The sequence below is a fragment of the Symphalangus syndactylus genome, chromosome 18, assembly GCF_028878055.3.
Source record: "Symphalangus syndactylus isolate Jambi chromosome 18, NHGRI_mSymSyn1-v2.1_pri, whole genome shotgun sequence".
Lineage (NCBI taxonomy): Eukaryota > Metazoa > Chordata > Mammalia > Primates > Hylobatidae > Symphalangus > Symphalangus syndactylus.
Window position 1 is genome coordinate 75,260,980 of NC_072440.2, and position 22,691 is coordinate 75,283,670.

The window sequence follows — 22,691 nt, forward strand, 5'->3', positions numbered from 1 at the left end:
ATTTTTTAGTAAACCAAAAAATAAGTAAGTCTCAACAAATGCCTTTGCCAAAATAAGGTTTTATTTTGAAAGACACTGAGGAGGGAAGGAGGCCTAAGACCCAACGGATGTAGGATCCAAATCTGGATTCGTGCCAGCCCCACCAATGGTCTCTGTCAGGCCAAGAAGGTGCTTTCTTTGGTAATTCATGTTTTTTGGCTTCCTGGAGAAGAGATCTTTTCCCACAAGCCATCTTCATTTTTTTTGTAGAGTAGGGCTTTATTTCCAGGAAACAGTGTATTAGCTGGAGATGGGTGTTTTTTTAAAAACATCAAGGTAGATCTAATATGTTCAACGAAGTGGGGCGGCTCAGCCAGAGGCGAAGTAGAAAGATTCTGAAAACACAAGATGGTGGGGATGAGAGAAGTCAACCTTACTGTCCCCTGCTTTGATAAAGATGTCAAAGTATCTTTGTTCTTGGACACAAATATATATAGTAAAATATGTAAGAAATGAGGTGGCCTGGATTAGTAAGAAAAAAGTTGATTGCTTACTGCTTTACCCACACACGTTTCCATCCAGGACTTGACATATCCCCATTTGATATACAAGTTAAATGGGGTCTGTCAATGGCATCCAAAAAGTTACCACCCGCAGAAGGGAAAGCAGCTATGACCTGGTCTAAACCTTTTTTTTTTCTTACAGATGGGGAAACCAAGGTCCAGAGATTTAAGACTTACCCAGCCTGTAAACTCTCACCTCTAGTATTTGCTTGTCATCTTGCTGCAACCAGAAATCCACATGTGGAAATGCTGTCCAGGAGTACGGTCCTATACAAAGTTGTTCTGTCTCTGCATCGTAAATGCTAATCATCTAAAAAAGAACATGTCAAGGATAGAATTTCAGGAATGTCACCCACTTTTCAAACCCTCCCAGTAACGAAAGCTCCAGTGTAGTCCTTTCATGCATTTATCCGCATAAGCTTCTTAAAAACTGTCTCAAATAACAAAAGCTGCCAGCTAGTGAACACGTCCAGTGTGTCTGCTGCTGCACACCGTGAGGCACACACGACTGTGGAGCGCCAACAGCAGTCCCACAGGATGAGGGTGTTTGAGGCTCAGAGAAACGGGGCCCATTTCTCAGGTCATGTGTCCAGTAAGCCTCAGAGCTGGGCCTCAAACCCAGGCACATCTAACTAAAGTCTGTGTTCCTCATTGCCTCATTATTTATACCCCAAACAACTGATCACCTTGCCATTTAAAAGCATACAGTGCCTGCTGCCCCATCAAAAGACGCAGCTAATTTACCAAATGATCCAGTCCTTGAATTCCCAAATTTGCCAGTGGCAGCCTCAGCTTACCCAGCAATATTCACTTTGGTAACTGACACTGAAATATGTTCTGAATATCAACTAAACTAGGCCTGTTAATGCTCCTTGAGAAGTCCTAAAAATGTTAAAAGGGTTGGCTCTGAATCCAAACACATTTTCCAGTGAAAACATCAGCATTTCATAAATGATTTCTTTGGGGTGGCCTGAATGTGATTTGTTTTTTCACATTTTGAGCATTTTTAAAGAATTCTTTAACCCATTCCTCAAATGGCATATAAACCTTGGATTTTCAGTTTTCTAACTTTTAAAATTACAGTGTAATTTAATTAAGCACCCTAAGGGAATCAGACTTTAAATTAATTTGATCATTATTTTGGGTTAATTAAATTGTTCCAGCAAATTACTCTTCAGTGACCCGGTCCAAAAGAATGCATAGTCCCGAGTGTAGAGGGAAGAAACCTCTCTCCTGCATCCCAGGTCTCCTTTCTTTGTAGGAACTTTATGGGAAAAGCTCTTACAAAGTAACAAAAGTTTGTTCTCTTTGAATTCGGATGCTTGGATTCACACATACCTCCCACACCTTTTAGGCAGAGAACTGGAGCTGATGATGTAAAGATGTTCATTACTATTTTGAGACAGTGAGTGTGGGGAGGGGTGTATGTATGTGCTGGTCCCTGATAATTTACAGCTATAAAGAAGCTGACAGCATAAACTTTTCTAAGATCCTGAAAACTTAAGGCCTTGACATTTGATGCCTTTTTTTTTTTTTTTTTAACCCCTTAACAAAGATGATTTGAAACTCACTGGTCCTCCTGCTAAAGTTCGTGCAGCACGCAGCTGCTCCTCTGGACCCCGATCTTGAAAGGAGGCTCTGTAAATCTCTGCAGTCTTAATGTTGACAGCTGTGAGGGACAACAGGATGACTCTGAATTGACAAAAGACCAAAGCGGAAAGTCTGCACAGTCTTACATTTCTACCACCACTCCTAAGAGAAAGATAGGAAAGTGAACAGAATGGCTCCTAAGTGTCTGGAGTTCTCCCTCCCTGGAGGGGGAAAATGCAACCTTTACCCCAAGCATCTCGGTGAAAATCGCTGAGGCCCAAGCTGGACTCGGTGAGATTTTGTTCTAAACCAAGAGGTGCTTTCCACGTGGGAGGCAGCCATTCCTTCAGTCGGACATGTAGCAAAACCTCTGGTCAGCCCTACTGGTGTATGGCCAGGGGTAGGTGGATGAACTGTGATCCTTCTGTTTGAATCTTCACAATTTAGTATTTTATACATACACGAAGTTACAGAGAATAGAACAGTGAACACTGTGTACCTACCACCCAGCTAAATCAATTAAGTATCACCCCTACAGCAGAAGCCCTCTGAAATAGAGCCGATTCCATGATGCCTTTTCCATGGGAATCCTGGGGCTGCCAAGCAGGGGGGAGGATGGTTCTAGGTTTTCTCTAGCCTGAGAGTTTTACACTTTGGAGGATTTCTGTTCTCAAGCAAAACCTTCCTCAGTTCCTGATGTATAAAAGGATTCCAGTGCCTGCCCTTCCCCCCCCAGAGCACTGGCAGGAGAAAAGCACGCCGGGCCTGGGGTGCTGGGGAGACAGACAGGGAAACAAAACCAGGCACTCTCCCAGCTCCTGGGAAGGGTGGGCATGGCCTGTGCTATTTGCTACCACGTTGCTTCTTCAAAGTCTTAAAAAGTGAATGCTATCTCAGTTTTACAGGTAAAGCTTAGAGAAGTTAAGCTACTTGCCCAAGGCCTCACAGCAGATGTTCGGAGGAGCTGGGATCTGAACCTAAGGCTGTCCCATCCTGACAACAGTGGGGTCACTGGTTTGCTTAATTAGACTTTAACCACACATGTGACCAGGCCTCCAACCCACAAAAGATGCACACTACTTACCAATGCCATATATTATTGGAAAGTGGTTTTCGTTTTCTTCCCGGTCATTTAATTCTACAAAATAAAAATGTTTGAGATATACTTTTTAAAGAAATACCAAAAGATTATTTTTACTTTGTATAATAAAGGCGGAGGAGGAGCTCCTCAAAGCAGAAAGGGAGGAAAATTCCAGAAAATGAAAGGCATTGTGGCCCTGTTTCCCTACCCTGTCCCAAGGCAGGGGGGTTTATACTGAACAAACTGGCAGCTGCAGAATCGGTCTCCACTCCCACCCCACCTTCTCCGTGCACCCTGTCTGCCACATGGGTGGCAGCTCCTCTGAGATCCAGTGCCCTCCTTCCTGGGAGACGAGGGGGCCGCATCAGAACTGAGGCCGGGCAGATGGTGGACGAGGGGAAGGGGAAAGGCGAGGGGAAGGGGAAGGCCATCCCATCACAGGAAGAGCTGGAACAGATGGTGGCCAAGCAGTGACAGCAGTGTGTGCCGGTGCTTGGGCCCACTGCAAGACTGGGGACAAAACAGTCCCGAGACCCACATCTTCGCTTTGGGGCAAGTGGCAGAACTTACCTGTCACACATAATGTCACTAAGTGAATGTCATCTTCTTGCCTGTCAAATTCACCTACGATGAGAATTTTAAGACCAGATGTCAGAAAAGTTCCTCTAGTTACCAAAACAAACTGTTGAGCAAGCCAAGGACATGGAGGGACGGCAGCCAGCTGAGTGTACTCCGCCCTACACCCCGCGCCCACACTGCCACAGCCTGGCCTGTAGGGCCAGACGCTAGGGAGCTGACACCACAGAACCCTGACTGCTAGGAGACGGCCACATTCTCAGCCTCAGGCCCAAAGGAGCCTGGGCTGAGCCTTCCCATTTTTCTCTTCATTCTGAGTTTTGCGGGGACCCATGGATTCATAAGATTTTTACTTTTCTCCTAAGTAAACTGTTTTCCTGATTATCAGAGTTACAGAAACAAAAATCTGGCCACTGTAACAGATTTGAAAAATACAGGAGAACATAAGGAAGTCGGTTTTTAACGTCCATAATCCTAGCACTGGTAATAATTAGTGTATTCCATATTTTTCTATGCTCAGCAGAGCTGACCATAAAGACAATTTTATATCTTTTTTTTTTTTTTTTTGAGACAGAGTCTTGCTCTGTCACCCAGGCTGGAGTGCAGTGGAGCAATCTCTGCTCATTGCAATTTCCACCTCCCAGGTTCAAGCGATTTTCCTGCCTCAGCCTCCCAAGTAGCTGGGATTACAGGCGTGCGCCACCATGCCTGGCTAATTTTTGTATTTTCAGTAGAGACAGACGGGGTTTCTCCATGTTGGCCAGGCTGGTCTTGAACTCCTGACCTCAAGTGATCCACCTGCCTCAGCAACACAAAGTTCTGGGATTACAGGAATGAGCCACTGCGCCCAGCTGACAATTTTATATCCTGATTTGCTTGTGCGTAGGTATCTTCCCATGTAATTCTCACCCTTATATGTTATTTTTTAGCGACTACATTATTCTTCTGATAACATCAGATTTCCTGTTATAAGTAATGTTCTACCGCTCATCTTCAGGCTCAAATCTCTATGCACATTTCAGATTATTTTCTTAGCATGTATTTCCACAAGGGGAATTACTGGGTCAAAGCATATGAACTATTTATTTATTTGTTTATTGAGAGGAAGTCTTGCTCTGTCACCTAGGCTGGAGTGCAGTGGTGTGATCTCAGCTCACTGCAACCTCCACCTCCTAGGTTCAAGCGATTCTCCTGCCTCAGCCTCCTGAATAGCTGGGATTACAGGCGTGCACCACCATGCCCAGCTAATTTTTTTTTTTTTTTTTTTTTGAGATGGAGTTTCGCTCTTGATGCCCATGCTGGAATGCAATGGCGTGATCTCAGCTCGCTGCAACCTACACCTCCTGGGTTCAAACGATTCTCCTGCCTCAGCCTCCCAAGTAGCTGGGATTACAGGCATGCACCACCATGCCCGGCTAATTTTGTATTTTTAGTAGAGACGGGGTTTCTCTATGTTGGTCAGGCTGGTCTCGAACTTCTGACCTCAGATGATTGGCCTGCCTTGAACTCCCAAAGTGCTGGGATTACAGGCATGAGCCACCGCATCTGGCCTAATTTTTGTAATTTTCGTAGAGACACGGTTTCACCATGTTACCCAGGCTGGTCTTGAACTCCTGACCTTAGGTGATCCACCTGCCTTGGCCTCCCAAAGTGCTGGGATTACAGGCATGAGCCACCGTGCCCAGCCAGATATGTACCTTTTTTAAGAGTTAAGTCATGGCAAGACCCTGTCTCTGCAAAAAATTTAAAAATCAGGCCGGGCGTGGTGGCTCACACTTGTAATCCCAGCACTTTGGGAGGCTGAGGCGGGCAGATCACGAGGTCAGGAGATCGAGACCACGGTGAAACCCCGTCTCTACTAAAAATACAAAAAAATTAGCCGGGCGTGGTGGCGGGCGCCTGTAGTCCCAGCTACTCGGAGAGGCTGAGGCAGGAGAATGGCGTGAACCTGGGAGGCGGAGCTTGCAGTGAGCCGAGATTGTGCCACTGCACTCCAGCCTGGGTGACAGAGCGAGACTCCGCCTCAAAAAAAAAAAAATTTAAAAATCAGCTGGGCATGGTGGCATACACCTAGTCACAGCTACTTGGGAGGCTGAGGAGGGAGGATCACTTGAGCCTAGTAGATTGAGGCTGCAGTGAGCCATGATGGCACCACCGCACTACAGCCTGGGCGGCAGAGTGAGGCCTTCAGTCATGATGCCAAATTGCTTCCCAGACAGGCTGTACCATCATATGAGTAAGCTTACCTCATGGCCTGGTGGTTAGTCAACAGACAACAATGTCATCTTTATTTCTTTCTTTTTTGAAAATATTTGCTAATTTAGGCCAGGTGTGGTGACTCACACCTGTAATCCCAGCACTTTGAGAGGCCGAGGCATGTGCATCTCAAGGTCGGGAGTTCACGACCAGCCTGGCCAACATGGTGAAACCCCATTTCTACTAAAAATACAAAAATTAGGTGGGTGTGGTGGCGCACGCCTGTGATCCCAGCTACTCAGGAGGGTGAGACAAGAGAATTGCTTGAACCCAGGAGGCAGAGCTTGCAGTGAGCCGAGATTGTGCTACTGCACTCCAGCCTGGGCAATAGAGCAAGACTCCATCTCAAAAAGAAGAAAAAAATTTGCTAATAGGGAAAAAATGGTATCATCAGTGTTTTAATTTTCTGCAGATTAATTAAAATGGACATTTTTGCCAGGAGGGAGGGTGGCTCTGTTTTCACACAATTCAGAGCACTTACTATTTTGGAATGTGTTCACTGCTGTCTTAGTAGAAAATCTTGTCCCCAGCCCTGCTACCCCTACACATGAGCTCCACGCATTCAGTCTTTCTGTGCAATTCCAAGCTGGGCAGTCTGTTTCTCTGTGCTGCTCCAAGTGGGTGTGCCCTTCTTAGGTTTTGTACCAGTTGGGATTTTTAACCCAAGCAAATACGGGTACATATTTATGTCCAATTTGGGGGAAAGAAAAACAATGAACTTACTAAGAAGTTGATGAGTGAGTTTTTGTGACAACTGCCTGTCATCGCTGAAGCCTCCAACGAGGTGCACTTCCAGCCTGGCAAAGAGATGAGACGGGTCAGAGGCCAGAAGAAGACACCGGTGCGTGCGCTGGTCTCATTTTAAACTTTCATTCTCAGTTTCCATGAACCCTTGCTCTACAGCACAGCTTCAGGTCATCTTCGTGCCACCACAAAAGAAAGTATCGGCAGCACGCTGCCAAGGCCAGTGGCAAGCATCTGGGGACCCTGCCCAGGGGCCCTGATGACTGAGGGGATCCGTATCTGAACACAAATGTGATGCCGCCTCCATGCACCAGTGGGGAGCTCTGCTCTAGAAGAGCACAGGCACAGGACAGGCGCAGTGGCCCACACCTGTAATCCCAGCACTTTGGGAAGCTGAGGTGGGCGGATCACTTGAGGTTAGGAGTTCAAGACCAGCCTGGCCAACATGGTAAAACCCCATCTCTACTAAAAATACAAAAATTAGGCTGGGTGCAGTGGCCCATGCCTGTAATCCCAGCACTTTGGGAGGCTGAGGCGGGCAGATTGCTTGAGCTCAGGAGTTCGCAACCAGCCTGGGCAACAAGGTAAAACTCCATCTCTACTAAAATACAAAAAAAATTTAGCTGGGCATTATGGCATGCGCCTGTAGTCCCAGCTACTTGGGAGGCTGAGGCAGGAGAACTGCTTGACCCTGGGAGGCAGAGGTTGCAGTGACTCAAGATCATGCCACTGCACTCCAGCTTAGGCTACAGAGTAAGACTCCATCTCAAAAAAAAAAAAAAAAAAAAAGCCGGGCGTGGTGGCACACCTGTGATCCCAGCTACTCCAGAGGCTGAGGCAGGAGAATTGCTTGAACCTGCGAGGCGGAGGTTACAGTGAGCCGAGATCGCGCCACTGCACTCCAGCTCTGGGCAATTGAGCAAGACTCTGTCTCGGGGGGAAAAAAAATAAGTAAGTTGGGCGTAGTGGTGGGCATCTGTAATCCCAGCTACTTGGGAGGCTGAGGCAGGAGAATCACTTGAACCCAGGAGGCAGAGGTTGCAGTGAGCCAAGATTGCGTCACTGCATGCCAGCCTGGGCGACAGAGCTAGACTCTGTCTCAAAAAAAAAAAAAAAAGGTTTGGGGCCAGGTGTGCTGGCATATGACCTCTATTCCCAGCTACTCGGGAGGCAGAGGTGGAAGGATTGCTTGAGCCCAGAAGTTTGAGACTAGCTTGGGTGACACGGTGAAACCCTGGCTCTAAAACAAATTAAAAAAAAAAAAAAAAACACTGGGCAACTGCCTGTTGAAAGCCCTCCTTAGGAGTCACACTGCGCATTAGCACAGTGAAGCTCTTGAGAAGTCCTGCGATTGAAAAAATCCAACTAACTTTCTTGAACCCAGTGTTTCCCACACTCACCTACTAACCCCCTTTTCCACAGCCTGTCAACCGGGCGAATTCATGCTTGGCAAAGTGTTGCCAGACTTCACGCTGCCTTCTCAGACACAGAATCTTCCTAAGGGATGAACCAGAACCTTGGATGTACCCAACATAGGGCACAGCCTCAAGGGGCCTCATAATAAACTCCAAGTAGTAGTAGTAAGAAGAGCTGTGACCACCATGGCTTTGCTTGCCATTGGGCCACCAGGTTTGCCTCTGACTCCGCAAGCGATCACAGTTCTACAACAGATCAGGAAGAGCTGACAAGCATGTTCTGAGAACCATGGGGCGGAGTGTGTGGCAACATAATGGCAATGATTATGTCCCCCTGCGGGCGCCAAGATAATAGGAAAATGAAAATACCATTTTGGGCCTGCATGGGTCACATGTCCATGAAGCCAGCCTAGCCTTGGAGCAGACCGCAGAGGTAGAATTTAGAATCGATCAGTATTGACTAGCAAAACTCTCCCAGAGAACTCTCTCTTTCCTTTTTTGACTTCTAGGATTGTAAGCCTTTGTATATGATGGGAATAGTTCACTCAATGGCTGCCTTACACTTCAAATAAAATGATAACAATGCCTGCCAGGTCTACACAAAGACAAAGCAAGGAGAGGGGACAGGTGTGTGAACAGTGGTCTTGACAGCAGGCCTGTGTCATCAGCCTCCACGTAGCTCCTGTGTGCTCCAGCACATTGAGCCTCAGTGCCTGTCTCTGTCAAACGGAGGCAGCGGATACTTTACTGCAGTGAGAGAGGATGAGGTGCTGTGGGGGCAGCTGGGCTAGAGGCCGCTTCTTATCCAGCAATCCTTGTGGAAACTACCAATCTGCTGGAATTTAAAACTGTACCCCTCAGCTGGGAGGATCACTTGAGCCCAAGAGTTTAAGACCAGCCTGGGCAACTTGGCAAAACCCTGTCTCTACAAAAAAAAACAAAACTAGTTGGGTATGGTGGTGTACACCTGTGGTCCCAGCTACTTGGGAGGCTGAGGTGGGAGAATCACCTGAGTCCGCAAAGTCAAGGCTGCAGTGAGCTGAGATCACACAACTGCGCTCCAGACAGGGTGACACAGCAAGACCCTATCTCAACAACAAAAAGAGAACAAGAAAAAAAACTACATGCCTCGCCCCCTAGCGGTCCCCACATCTTCCTGCCTCGTTTTCTCCACAGCCCCGCCTCACCAGCCAACACCCCATCTTGTGTACAGAAACTACAAGGTGTAGGTGAGAGGAAGCATTTAACAAGCAACTGCGGGAGGAATGACTGCATGAAGAGCTACCACACCCGGAGGGAGAGCAAAACAATGTGAAAATCGCAAACTCGACATTCCTGAGACATCAAGTTCAAAGTCAAGACTTCCATCTCAAATCCAGCATGGACTCCCTGCCTGTGCCCAGCACCCACTCATTCACTCAACCACTGCTGACACAGTGCCCATGTCGTGCCAGGTTCTGTTCCAGGGGAATGAGGCAGACATGACGTGGCAGCATCCTGTGTTCCCCTAACAGCTTCCACGGCCACGTCCTGTACGCGACGGTTCCAAGATCTCAATTCACCTATGAGAGCAGCGTGGATCTCACCTTCCACATTGAGCGTGGTCAGAAAAGGATTTTATGGAGTTCATGATCAAGGGGACCTCAGCCTTGGTGTCGGTTCCATCACAATGTGTCAAGCAGGTGGCCCCATTACCTGAAGAACAAGGGTGAAAGGACTCAAGTTATTCCTGATGCGAGTGCAGTGCGCAGGCCGAGACTCCGCCTGACCCTCCGGACCGCCTTGTCTTTGAATATCCTGTAGGGGAAAAACGGAAAGGTCTGCTGCCCAGCCAACCCATTCTGACCAGGACACCAGGGAGACACCATGCAGACCAGAGAAAAGGTCAGCGGAGTCCGCTTCCAACAAGACACCAGGAAACTCAACGCGAGAAATTCAATGGTCCCAAAGGTTGGGTCAGTTTAAGTAATGGTTTCCTTCACCTCTCTCATCATACCTGTGTGCCTCAGGACCACAATGTGACAAGTAGTGGCATCATCAGAACCCAGAATGGAGATGGAGCCTGTTTAAAAAAGAAATAAAATAAAATATCCAATAGCCTTTTGGGATAACGCCCAATTCACTGCTTCCTAACCTACCATCCTTTGGGGAGGTCACTGCAAGCTCTCTTTGCTGAACATACAGAAGGCCCTGGGGTCCCACTTGTTGAACAGACTGACCTCTGAGAAGTCTGGCTCTTTCCTGTTTAATTAAAAAAAAAAATAAAATAGTGATGTAAATTAGTGAGGATGGAAAAACTAAAGACGTGGAGAGAGCCAAAGCGGGCTCTGTGTGGGCAGCACGCTAGTGTGTGGGGAGTGTGTTAGCGGACAGAGAGGCTCAAAGAAAAAGGCAGCAGCCACGGTCATTCAGAACAATGCAGAGAAAACGATGCGGTTCTGCGCGGTGGTTTTTTTAACCTATGAAATCAGATGTCATAGTAACCTATGAAATGAGATGCAAAAATCCTTTATTATAGTTTTTTTTTTTTTTTTTAAAGAGATAGGGCCTCACTATGTTGCCCAGGCTGGTCTTGAACTCCTGGGCTCAAGCAATCTTCCTGCCTTGGCCTCCCAAAATGCTGGGATTGCAGGCATGACCCACCACACCCAGCTATCACAGTTCTTTACTAAAGAGTGTGAGACTCTTAACAATTTTACCATTGTAAAGAGAATCAGATTACACAGGAATAGTGGATGGATGGCTCTGAAATCACATCCCCTCTTTTTTTTTGAGACAGTCTCTCACTCTGTCACCCAAGCTGGAGTATAGTCGTACAATTTCAACTCACTGCAGCCTCCACATCCCAGGCTCAAGCGATCCTACCACCTTAGCCTCCCAAATAGCTGGGACCACAGGCTTGCACCACCACACCCAGCTGATTTTTATACTTTTTGTAGCGACGGGGTCTCCCTATGCTCCCCAGGCTGGTCTCAAACTCCTGGGCTCAAGCAATCCACCCACCCAGGCCTCCCAAAGTGCTGGGAGTACAGGCGCACACGGCCACACCTGGCTGATTTTTATACTTTTTGTAGAGATGGGGCCTCCCTATGCTGCCCAGGCTGGTCTCAAACTCTTGGACTCAAGTGATCCACCCACCTTGGCCTTCTACAGTGCTGGGATTACAGGAATAAGCCACCATACCTGGCCTCTGCTTTTTTACCTTAGTCCCTAACCTAGTAATTTCACTTCTGGAAATCTGTCCTAAGGAAATAACTCAAAATATGTTCATCCCTGTGTTATTTCTTTTATCTTTTTTTTTTTTTGAGACAGAGTCTCACTCTGTTGCCCAGGCTGGAGTGCAGTGGCGTGATCTCAGTTCACTGCAATCTCCACCTCCCAGGTTCAAGCGATTCTCGTGCCTCAGCCTCCCCAGTAGCTGGGATTACAGGCGTGCGCCACCATGCCCGGCTTTTCGTGTTTTCAGTAGAAACTGGGTTTTGCCATGTTGGCCACACTGGTATCAAACTCCTGGCCTCAAGTGATCTGCCTGCCTTGGCCTCCCAAGGTGCTGGGATTATAGCATGAGCCACCGTGCCCAGCCCCCTGTGTAATTTGTAATGGCAAAAAGCTGGGGGCAACAATGGAAAAGGTAAGTAAATTATGCACAGAACCAAGTCACAACCACTAACTGCACAGTCATGAGAAATGAAAACTACGGGAAAAAGTTTTGAAATGCTAATTGAAAAGCAAGATACAAAAGTATAAAAAATGTTTTAAAGAGCTATAAATGTGCCGTTAATACAACGATTAAACGCTTATACCCATAGAGAAAAACACTGGAAGGAAATATCACCAATACAACCATGGCTGTGCCAAAAGGGCAAACATGAGTGATTTCCTGTTGCTGTTGTCCTCTCTTCTCTCAATGTTCTATCACATAGTTATTATTAGAATACAAAAACAAAATGGATAAGGCAAATTTACGAAAGGTATGTTAATACTAAGTGTCAATAATCTGAGTATTTGTACAAACTTACTTCGGAAGCTTGTAAAAAAAATTAAGTGGTTAAAAATTCAAGTGGTTATTTAATGAAAACTTTTTCAAAAATGTTAAATTGATAACAACACTACAATGTATCATAATTTCCTTCTTACTTGCAACAAACTCCTGGATGAACAAAATCTTCCTCAAATGTCTAGACAACGTATGTATGTATTGCCTACACGGGAAGACAGTTGTGCAGTCTTAGTCTTCTATCAGCTTCTTGCCATTTCGCATGACTGGTGCTAATTTAGGTTACTGTTCACTTAATAAAACATAAAGCAGCTGGGTGTGATGGCTCCCAACTGTAATTCCAACACTTTGGGAGGCTGAGGAGGGAGGACTGCTTGGGCCTCAGAGTTCAAAACCAGCCTGGGCAACAAGGAAGATCCTGTCTCTACAAAAATTACACAAATTAGCTGGGTGTGGTGGCATGTGCCTGTAGTCCCAGCTACTCTGGAGGCTCAGGTAGGAGGATCACTTGCAGCCAGGAGGTGGAGGCTGCAGTGAGCCATGACTGCACCACTGCACTCCAGCCTGGGTGACAGACCAAGACCCTGCCTCCAAAAAAAAAAAAAATTAAGATTAAACTAAAAGAAGACATGTAATAAACATAATGATCAGCTTGATTACTTACATGGCATTTTCTTCTGTTTATAAACTTCCATTAACTGGAAGCAAGGTGTCAATGAAAATGAGACAAGCCCCTCAATTTAAGAAACAAACTAAGGATTAAATGAACTGCAGTGTAAAATTAGATCGGCAAGACAGCCTTGCTTGCTCCAGAAGTCAATGAGAAACAGGTGTGACTGACTGCTAACACTCGGAACACCTCTACAGGTGAAAGCCTCTCATTTTCATTCCACTTCTTACCTCACCTTAATTCAGAATAACAGGGGAGAGAATTCAGAATTCCCTCTTGATTACTCTTGAGATACTTACCTTCTGCTTTTTTCTTTGAGGGAAGGGAAGAGAAGGGAGGGCGCAAAGGCGAATTTTTAACACTCATGTTCACAATTGGGTCACCACTCAAAAGCAAAGCTATTTGTGAGAAATTAATTACTACTTTCACAAAGACCAAAAATCATGCCTCTCTTCAACACAGCTCCTACGATTTCCCAAAGAAATAAAAGCAAAAATTATCGGAAGAGAGAATGCCAGAAAACTAAAACAGTAGACTGCTTTGCTCTATTTTATTTTTTAATTTCTTTTTTTACACAGGGTCTTACTGTCTCCCAGGCTGGAGTGCAGCGGTGAGATCATGGCTCACTGCAGCCTCTGGCCTCAAGCAATCCTCCCACCTCAGCCTCCCAAGGAGCTGGGAACTACAGGCGTGAGCCAACACACCTGGCTAATTTTTGTACTGTTTGTAAAGATGGGGTCTCCCTGTGTTGCCCAGGCTGGTCTCGAACTCCTGGCCTCAGGTGATCCTCCTGCTTCAGCCTCCTTTGCAGTAGCTGGAACCACAGGCGCACGCCACCACACTTATGCTAGGATTATAGGCATGAGCCACTGTGCCCAGCCTCTACTTTATTTTTAATTTTTTTTTTTTTTAGAGACAAGGCCTCACTCTGTTGCCCAGGCTGAAGTGCTGTGGCCAGATCATAGCTCACTGCAACCTCAAACTCCTGGGCTCAAGCAATCCTCCCACCTCAGCATCCTTTGCAGTAGCTGGAACCACAAGCGCATGCCATCACGCTTGGCTAATTTTTGCTCTTTTAAGTAGTGAAAAGAGTTTAGCCAAACTTCTCTTCTTTGGAAAAATACACAGTCCTACTTTATAAATTCATATGCAAGTAGTCCCAGTTTTCTTAACCTCTAATATTCTCTAGATACTAATATTTGCTTAAAAAAAAAAAAACTTTTCCCTCAGTCCCTCATCCCTAGTTCCCAATTCCTATTCAATGGCAGTATTCTCTTAACCCAGTGACCAGCAGATTTTCTGAAAAAGGCCAGACAGTAAATATTTGGGGTTCTGCAAGGCCGCAGTCTTTGTCACAACTGCTCAACTCTGCTGTTATGAAGTGAAAGCAGCCACAGACAATACAGATGTGGCTGAACCCTATTAAAACTTTATTTATAGGTGACACTGAAGTTTTAATTTCAATACGATTTCCATGTTACAAAATATTATTTTGATTTTTCTCAACCTTTGAGAAATATAAAGACCATTCTTGGCCTACAGGCTATACATAAGCAGTGTCCGGCCCATGAGCTGTGGCTTGTTGACCTGTGTCTTGGCCAATCACCTAGCTGTGACCTGGGGGATGATCATGTGACCCTCACCCCTGCTGTCCTGTTTGTCAATTCTTCCTTTATAAACAGGAGAGGGGCATGAAAGTGATTTGTGAACTGTAAAGCACAATGCTATATAAGAAATTACGAGGCCCAACACAGTGGCTCATGCCTGTAATCCCAGCACTTTGGAGGCCAAGGCGGGAGGATCACTTGAGGTCAGGAGTTTCAGACCAGCCTGGCCAACATGTTGAAGCCCCGTCTCTACTAAAAATACAAAAATTAGCCAGGCATGGTAGCGGATGTCTGTAATCCCAGATACTCGGGAGGCTGAGGCAGGAGAATCGCATGAACCTGGGAGGCAGAGGTTGCAGTGAGCCAAGATCGCGCCATTGCATTCCAGCCTGGGTGACAGAGCAAGGCTCTGTCTCTCAAAAAATAAATAAATAAATAATAAAAGCAGGAACTAAGCTACACTGCGAGCATCTTGTAGACTCTGTGGAACTATATTACCCAAGATGTTGCAGTAGCCAGTGACTGGTTAAGAGTGACTAAGGGAGGGCTCTACACAGCTCTGGCCAAAGGAACTTTATGCAGGCATGGCCACCGTCTGTATTCACACTGTCTCATTAGTAGCCATGTTGTCTGCTCAGCACTTGAAATGTGGCTACTGCAACTGAGGAACTGAGTTTTCAATTTTATCTAATTTTAATTGATTTTTAATTTAAATCCTAAATAACCACATAGCTCGTGGCTACTGTACTGAATAGCGCAGCTCCAGAGTTAAGGGCAGGCTGCCAGGGTTCCAATCCTGGCTTCACCAGTCCCAGGATATGGGGCCTGTGTCCAGTTTCCCAGCCTCTCTGTGCCTCACAGTCCTCATCTGTAAAATGGAAATAGCAGTAACTCTTGCTGCGGTGCTTTGCAGCTTCCACTGTATTACTGTTATTGTTGTTATTTGCTAGTCATACCTACACACAGGCTTCTAACTGTTGGTACTCCATACTCAGAACACATCGTTACATGAAAAAGACACATTATAAAACAACATATAGTAAGCTATCATTTTTTTAAAAAAAGTAAATTATATACAAAGAAAAACCTTCATTAGGACTTTCACCAAACTGAAGAATGGTTGTAGTCATACATTATTTTTTTCTTTTCTGTATTATTATATTTTGCTTTCCTACAAAGAGGACACCCTGCTTTATTATATAAAAATAATCCAGGCCAGGCGGAGTGGCTCACACCAGTAATCCCAGCACTTTGGGAGACCAAGACAGGCAGATCACTTGAGGTCAGGAGTTCAAGACCAGCCTGGCCAACATGGTGAAACCCTGTCTCTACCAAAAATAAAAAAAATTAGCTGGGCGTGGTGGCAGGCGCCTGTAATCCCAGCTACTTGGGAGCCTGAGGCATGAGAATCGCTTGAACCTTGGGAGGCGGAGGTTGCAGTGAGCCCAGATTGCGCCACAGCACTCCAGCCTGGGCCACAGAGCAAAACTAAGTCTCAAAAAAAAAAAAACAAAACACCAACCCTTTAATGTCTCCCTGTTGCTAAGTAAGAGGGTGAAAGGTCCATCTAAGCCCCTTGGTCATTTGGTCATCTGGGTACAACCCACCTCTGTAGGTTTACTTTCCATGCTTCCCCTCCTCACCCTGGCTGCTCCGGAGAAACTGGCCAGGCCACCCACCCACTGGGCCCTTCCCCTCCTGCCCGCTGTGCCCCAGGCGGCTTGCCCAGCTGCGATGCCCTCACCCTTCTTCTCCTTTTCAAATCTCTCTCGTGCCTGCATCCTTCTTCACTTACACTGCCGCAAATCAAAGTGATCGCCCCTTCCAAAGTTCCTGTAACACAAACTGGTCCCCAGTACATAGCCTTTCTAGGACACGCCTTCTTAAATAGGCCAAAACTTTGCTTCCTTCGAGAGGAGCAGCCCCGGTATGTCACCAAATCCCCCTCTACACTTAAGTGTGCAGCCCGGGACGCCCACCTAACTTTCTATCACCGACATTTTCAAACAGACATAAAAGTAGAGGGTCCCCTAAATTCTTCAGGCGGCTGAAATTATTTTTCCTTGGTGAGTCCTACTCTTGACTTCGCTAGTTAACAGGACAGTAACACAATGCAAGGATAAAGTGACACGCCACCACGCCTAGCTCGGTGCATGGTGGCTAACAGACGATGGTCGGTCCTGAAATGCAAGCTGAGGATCACACAGAGCTGTCTGCCTTCTCCCCGTCAGTAAGTCCTTGTCACCCTTCAGAACACGTTCAGGGGGCATTTTGTGCCCTCATTTATGCAACAAATCTTTACTGAGCGCCAATTCTATGCCATGGACCGTCCTACGCTCTGAGGATACAAAAGTGAGGACACTACTCTTATCTGCCTTCAGGAGGCTTACCTTCTGGGACAGATCAGATAGAGAACAAACAAGCAAACAAAATAATCACAAACTGTACAGCTGTGACAGATGAAACCTCTAAATGCCTTCCCCAACCCAACACACTTGGTCAGGTTCCTGTGCTTCGCATCTCAGAGTGAAAGGGGACGCTTGTTCTTTATGGCACTTAACAGTTTATAGTATCCGAGCCTTCTTCCATCAGAAATCATTCTCCCTTCTAGACCATAAACACTCCGAGGGCAGGGACAGTGATCACTACGGTGCCCAACAGATATTAGGGGCTCGATATTTGACTCTCAAATCAACGAACTGATTGATTCCCCTTTAACAGGATCTATGGCAAGTAGGACGTTTGCCCCCGCCGCCACGCCCCGCTCTTTTTAAAAACTAAGAACCCCCTTGCCAACAGTCCCTGCAGAAGCGTGAACAAGAGTTCAGAGATCTATTTGAGCATAAAAGCAGAAAAAAACAAAAACAAAAACAAAACCCGTGCATCAGGGCGTGGTCCTACGGCCCAGCTGCGGAAAGCAGGGCTCTCTCTTCCGGCTAAAAATAACTCGGTGCCCTACGCCCCGGGGGTTGGGGAGAGAGAGGAGGAAGGACTGGGGATCCCCGCCAAGATCCCCCAGCCCAAACGCTCTCCGAAGCCCACCCTGGAATAACCTCCTGCTTCACGGGGACGCCAGGACGAGGCAACGTTCACCGCAGGCTGCGGGTCCCCGAAGGCGGGCGGCCGGATTTGCCTAAACGGACCGAGCCCTCTGGGGGCTGCAGCGGGGTCCCGGCGTGTCCCCGAGCAGCAGTGCTGTGCGACCTTGGGCAAGTCACCTAACCTCTCTGGGACCCCGTCCCCTCCCCTGTCAGAGAGTGGCCTCCGCGGCAGCTCGCTGAAGTCTAAAGAAGGCAAAAGCTCCCGAACCCCTCAAGGGGAAGACGCGAGCCAACGGCCGGGGCTCCGGATGTGCCAACAGCGCCAAGTTTCAAGTCTGTGTCGCTTGAGGCGGGCGGCGGTGGGGTGAGGAAGGCGCTCGCCCGCCCTGCAGCTTCCCCTCGGGCCCGCCCCGAGCCCCGCGCCGCGCCCCACTCACCTCCAAAGGCGGGTGGGCTCGGACGAGGTCCCCAGCTGACTGCGGCAGCCTCACTCGCCGCCCCTCGACTAGCAGCGGCATCGCGGAGGCGGCCGCCCAGGCAGACCCAGGGAGGCGGTGGCCCCCGCCCGCAGCCCCGGGCCGCCCGCCGCCCCCGCCCCTCGGGCCGCACGTCCCGCCTCGTCCTGCCCTGCCCCACCGCCGGCGCTGCCGGGAAGTGGAGTCCAGGCGGAGGCGGCGCCGGCCGAAGAGACTGGAGAAATCCAGGACAGGACCGCAAGGCCTCACGGGAAATGTAGTCCAAAGCCGGGAAGCGGCCCCGGAAGCAGCCCGGGGCCCGCCTCCTCCGCAAGGGGAGCTGGGAAGTGTAGTCCCAAAAGCGTGGGAGTGAAAGAGAGGGGAAAGGGGAGCTGCCAGGGAGCAGCTGCACCAGCCAAGAGAGCCTCCGGGAGAGTTCCCGGGGCGGGTTCTGGCTCCGACTGCTGCGCTTTAGGTCATTGCTCCACGCTTCCCAGGTGTGTGACCTTCCACAAGCTTGAGTTTGGGACCCTGCTGTGCAGCTCCGTAGGATTGCATTCAATGAGTAATAATAAACCTAATCAGGCGGGCACGGTGGCTCATGCCTGTAATCCAGTCACTTTGGGGGGCCGAGGCGGGAGGATCGCTTGAGGCCAGGAGTTCGAGATCAGCCTGGGCAACATAGTGAGACCCACCCTCCCCCATACCCGCGTCTCTGCCAAAAATTTAAAAATTAACTGGGCATGGTGGCATGCACCTGTAATCCCAGCCACTCTGTAGGCTGAGGCGGGTGGATCTCTTGACCCCAGAGTGGGATGCTGCAATGAGCTATGTTTGGGCACTGCAGAGGGAGGCTCTGTTTCTAAAAATCATAATAAAAATAAATGTAAACGGTCTTAAACTGAGAAAATATATCCTGAACTGCGCTAGCCCCACGTATTAAAGAGATCATCGATTAACACGTCGTGATTGGAATCCAATAGGCCACTCACAGGTGGGCTGGGAACCGTGGGGTAAGGATTTGCGGATACTGACTGCAGAGCCTAATCTGAGAACAGGTCCCCAAGGTGAGAGGTGTCTCACCGTGGAGCTCTCTTCTAAAACTTGGAAATATTGCTCAAATTCATCCGACTCTGCAGCACATTAACAAAAAGTAATTTTACAAAAGATACAGTGGTGAGTTTACAAAAGATACAGAGGAGCCACATGATAGAGCAGAAATTTTATTAGAATTTTATCATTTGTATTCATCGTCTTCTTTCATAAATCTCCCCCTCAGCTTACACACCCCATTCAACAAAAATACCAGGAAATTTTTTTTGTTTGTTTGTTTTGTTTTTTTTTTGTTTTTTTTTTTGTTTTTTTTTTTTTTGAGACGGAGTCTTGCTCTGTCGCCCAGGCTGGAGTGCAGTGGCACGATCTCGGCTCACTGCAAGCTCCACCTCCCGGGTTCACGCCATTCTCCTGCCTCAGCCTCCCGCGTAGCTGGGACTACAGGCGCCCGCCATCACGCCTGGCTAATTTTTTGTATTTTTAGTAGAGACGGGGTTTCAACATGTTAGCCAGGATGGTCTCGATCTCCTGACCTTGTGATCCGCCCGCCTCGGCCTCCCAAAGTGCTGGGATTACAGGCTTGAGCCACCGCGCCCGGCAAAAATACCAGGAAATTTACTGCAGTAAAGAAGTGACTGTAGAAGATGGTGTTCCCATCGCCAGGTTACCCAGCTTCTCACCCAAAATAACTCTATTTCTAGCTACCAGGAAATTATTTCTCTGTATTATTACACCTACATTTCTCACTTGTCCTCACAAATGTAGGAGCTACTATCAACACCTCCATTATAACAGATACAGTAACTTGCTCAAAGTAGTAGAAATAAGTAGTAGAACGAAGACTGAACCTAGCTTTGCCTGATTCCAAAGGCAGTGCTCTCCATCACTGTAAGATGCTCCTAGACTGTAAACAACTCATTCTAACGCAGGTGACATTAAGTTAAGTCCCAACTAGGAAGCTCGGAGCTAAAAACGGTTTGAATCCGGGGTGATCAATGACCAGCAGGCTGGCCTGGAGCAAGTTACTCAACTTCCCTGAACTGGTTTTGTAGAATAGCATGTTTGTTTCACCTGGTACATACTAAACACTCTAAAGATAGCTATTATTGGAATTGCAGAGCAAAGAGTAGTCAATCAAAGTGAGGCATTTGGAAGTGCAAAGGTGAAGAACAAAGTTCTGTGGGTTCTGCCTGGGGCTGGCACAGTTTGCCTAACTGGTTTTTCATTTTTGGGTGATCTTTTTTCAAGTAATCTCAGGTTATCAGTCTCCTAGGCTGAGTCCTGTGTTAAAGGACTAAATGAGTCAGATAACAAGCAGGAAACACTCCCCTACCTCTCTTCCCACCCCAGCTCCACAAATTTTAGTCTATAGGCAATGAGGAAGCAATAGCAGGTGTGTGGCCAGCACTGTGGCTCATGCCTGTAACCCCAGCACTTTGAAAGGCCGAAGGAGGACTCACTTGAGCCCAGAAGTTCGAGACGAGCCTGGACAACACAGGGAACCCTGCTTCTCCAACAAATACAAAAATTATCTGGGCATGGTGGCAGGCCTGTAGTCCCAGCTACTTGGGAGGCTCAATCAAGCCCAAGAGGTCAAGGCTGCAATGAGGCACGACTGCGCCACTGCACTGCTGCTTAGAGCAAGACCGTCTCAAAAAAAAAAAAAAAAAAAAAAAAAGAAAAGAAAAAGAAAGCACTAATTACAATGTTGGAAAGCCTGTTTCTTTAAGATAGGAAACCAACCTGCCTACCTCACAAGACAGCTGATGGCAAGGTTCAAAGAATATATAAAGGGAAATATTTTTTACATTACAGTTTTATGAGGCCAGACATGGTGGCTCACACCTGTAATCCCAGCACTGTGGGAGGCCAAGGCGGACAGATTGCTTGAGGTTAGGAGTTCAAGACCAGCCTGGCCAACATAGTGAAACCCCATCTCTACTAAAAATACAAAAATTAGCCAGGCATGGTGGTGCGTACCTGTAGTCCCAGCTACTCGGGAGGCTGAGGTGGGCGGATCACTTGAACCCAGGAGGCGGAGGTTGCAGTTGTTGAGCCGTGATTGCACCACTGCACTCCAGCCTGGGTGATAGAGTGAGACTCTGTCTCAAAAAAAAGAATGATGAATGTTATACAGAACCTTAGTAAATATTTAGTGAAAGGATCCCAATTTGTGTTTCAAAATTTTTAATGTAGAGATGGGGGTCTCACTATGTTGCCCCAGCTGATCTCAAACTCCTGGCTTCAAGAGATCCTTTCGCTGGCCTCCCTAAGTGCTCAGATTACAAGCATGAGCTACCACACCTGGCCCCAAATTATTAGATACATTATAAATCTGTCTCAAAAAAAAGAATGATGAATGTTATACAGAACCTTAGTAAATATTTAGTGAAAGGATCCCAATTTGTGTTTCAAAATTTTTAATGTAGAGATGGGGGTCTCACTATGTTGCCCCAGCTGATCTCAAACTCCTGGCTTCAAGAGATCCTTTCGCTGGCCTCCCTAAGTGCTCAGATTACAGGCATGAGCTACCACACCTGGCCCCAAATTATTAGATACATTATAAATCCTACTCAACGATCCAGAGTCAGACTGAAACACACAAAAGGAAAGCATTTGATGGAAGAAAACATGGTAGAAGAAAACATGGTGGAGCTTTGGATGTTCAATTAGTTGAAACAAAAAAGGATGCAGTTGTAAACCAATGGACAGTTCTCAAGGCAGCCTGCACCTTTCAATCACCGGAGGGCTTTAAAAATCATCCATGTCCAGACCCCTCTTCTGGAGACTGATTCAATCAGAGGTTGAGTTGGTGTGATGTGAGCCTGGCCATCCTTAGTTTCTCAGCACTCCCTGAGGGACTGATTCTAGGGCATAGCCAGGGTTAAGAACCACCGTCATAAGCACTGCTCGGAAAGGGAAACACGCTGGTTCCTCCTCTCCAGTTCAGATCTAAGTTGGTACCAGGGAGGTAGGTATTATGGAAGAAATGGAAGTTATCTTTAACCGAAAAAAACTTCCCATGAAAGTGCTTCCTTTCTTAGGAGAAAACAACGGCCATTAACTTGTACATGCATCAAATCCTTAAAGCCTTACACTAGTATCTTATTTCCATTTTACAGTTTAATTAGCGCTCAGAGAAGTTAGGTAACTTGCTCAAGGTCAAACAGCTGGTTAGGAAAGGAAGCCCGTTGCACTCGGTAAGTTGACTTGTAAAAATTCAGCCACTTCTCATCAAGGAAGACCAAACCAGAGCACACAGACAAAAAGACAGACCCTGGAGACTCCTACAACTGACAGCTTGCTTTTTAGTGAAAGGAAAAATTCCCATTGTTGGCAAGTAATTTATAAGGAGATTTCACAGTATTTTTCCTCATAGATGTCCCTTCAAAGCATGTAACTTTTTGAAAGAAGTTCTGCTTCCCTTGGACCTGCTCAAGCCTCAATCACTCTTGGCTGGGTGTGATTAAGGAGAGTCGTGGATACTTCATACAGTGCACATGGAAGCCATCCTCACCCCGGCATGCAATGAATTTCATCAAGCTCCCCACCACACCGGCACTATTTCTCCCTCCTCAACAGCAATGCCTCAGGAGTTTTCCACTGCAAAATGCTTTAATACACTAAATTAAAAAAAAAAAAACAGAAATTGAAAGAACATGTA

The 22,691-nt window shown here is 47.1% G+C and overlaps 2 protein-coding genes across 11 annotated transcripts in view; one reads left to right on the forward strand and one right to left on the reverse strand.

Moving 5' to 3' along the window:
• The window catches only part of PDXDC1 (pyridoxal dependent decarboxylase domain containing 1), a 66,831-nt gene extending 63,521 nt beyond the window's left edge, over window positions 1–3,310 (forward strand). For 6 of the 8 annotated variants that reach the window (XM_055252452.2, XM_063623738.1, XM_055252453.2 and 3 more), the window contains one exon: window positions 685–2,112. In XM_055252452.2, the coding sequence (XP_055108427.2) occupies window positions 685–744 (60 nt within the window). In that variant the 3' untranslated portion in view covers window positions 745–2,112. Of the gene's footprint in view, window positions 1–684 lie in introns of all 8 variants that reach the window. The other 2 variants (XR_010117195.1, XR_008652454.2) reach the window with 2 other exon arrangements.
• Window positions 40–18,181, reverse strand: NTAN1 (N-terminal asparagine amidase). 3 transcript variants are annotated; one of them, XM_055252473.2, is made up of 10 exons: window positions 17,957–18,151; window positions 10,343–10,445; window positions 10,201–10,266; window positions 9,791–9,899; window positions 6,769–6,842; window positions 3,784–3,837; window positions 3,217–3,270; window positions 2,114–2,211; window positions 739–852; window positions 40–374 (listed from the first exon to the last, which is right to left on the reverse strand). In XM_055252473.2, the coding sequence occupies exons 1-10, from the start codon at window positions 18,035–18,037 to the stop codon at window positions 186–188; spliced, it is 942 nt and encodes a 313-aa protein (XP_055108448.2). In that variant the 5' UTR covers window positions 18,038–18,151; the 3' UTR covers window positions 40–185. The 3 variants fall into 3 exon arrangements, with proteins under 3 accessions (XP_055108448.2, XP_055108450.2, XP_055108451.2); XM_055252475.2 differs by lacking the exon at window positions 10,343–10,445 and having other exon boundaries at window positions 17,957–18,139; XM_055252476.2 differs by lacking the exons at window positions 10,201–10,266; window positions 10,343–10,445 and having other exon boundaries at window positions 17,957–18,181.
• Window positions 18,182–22,691: the final 4,510 nt, after the last annotated feature.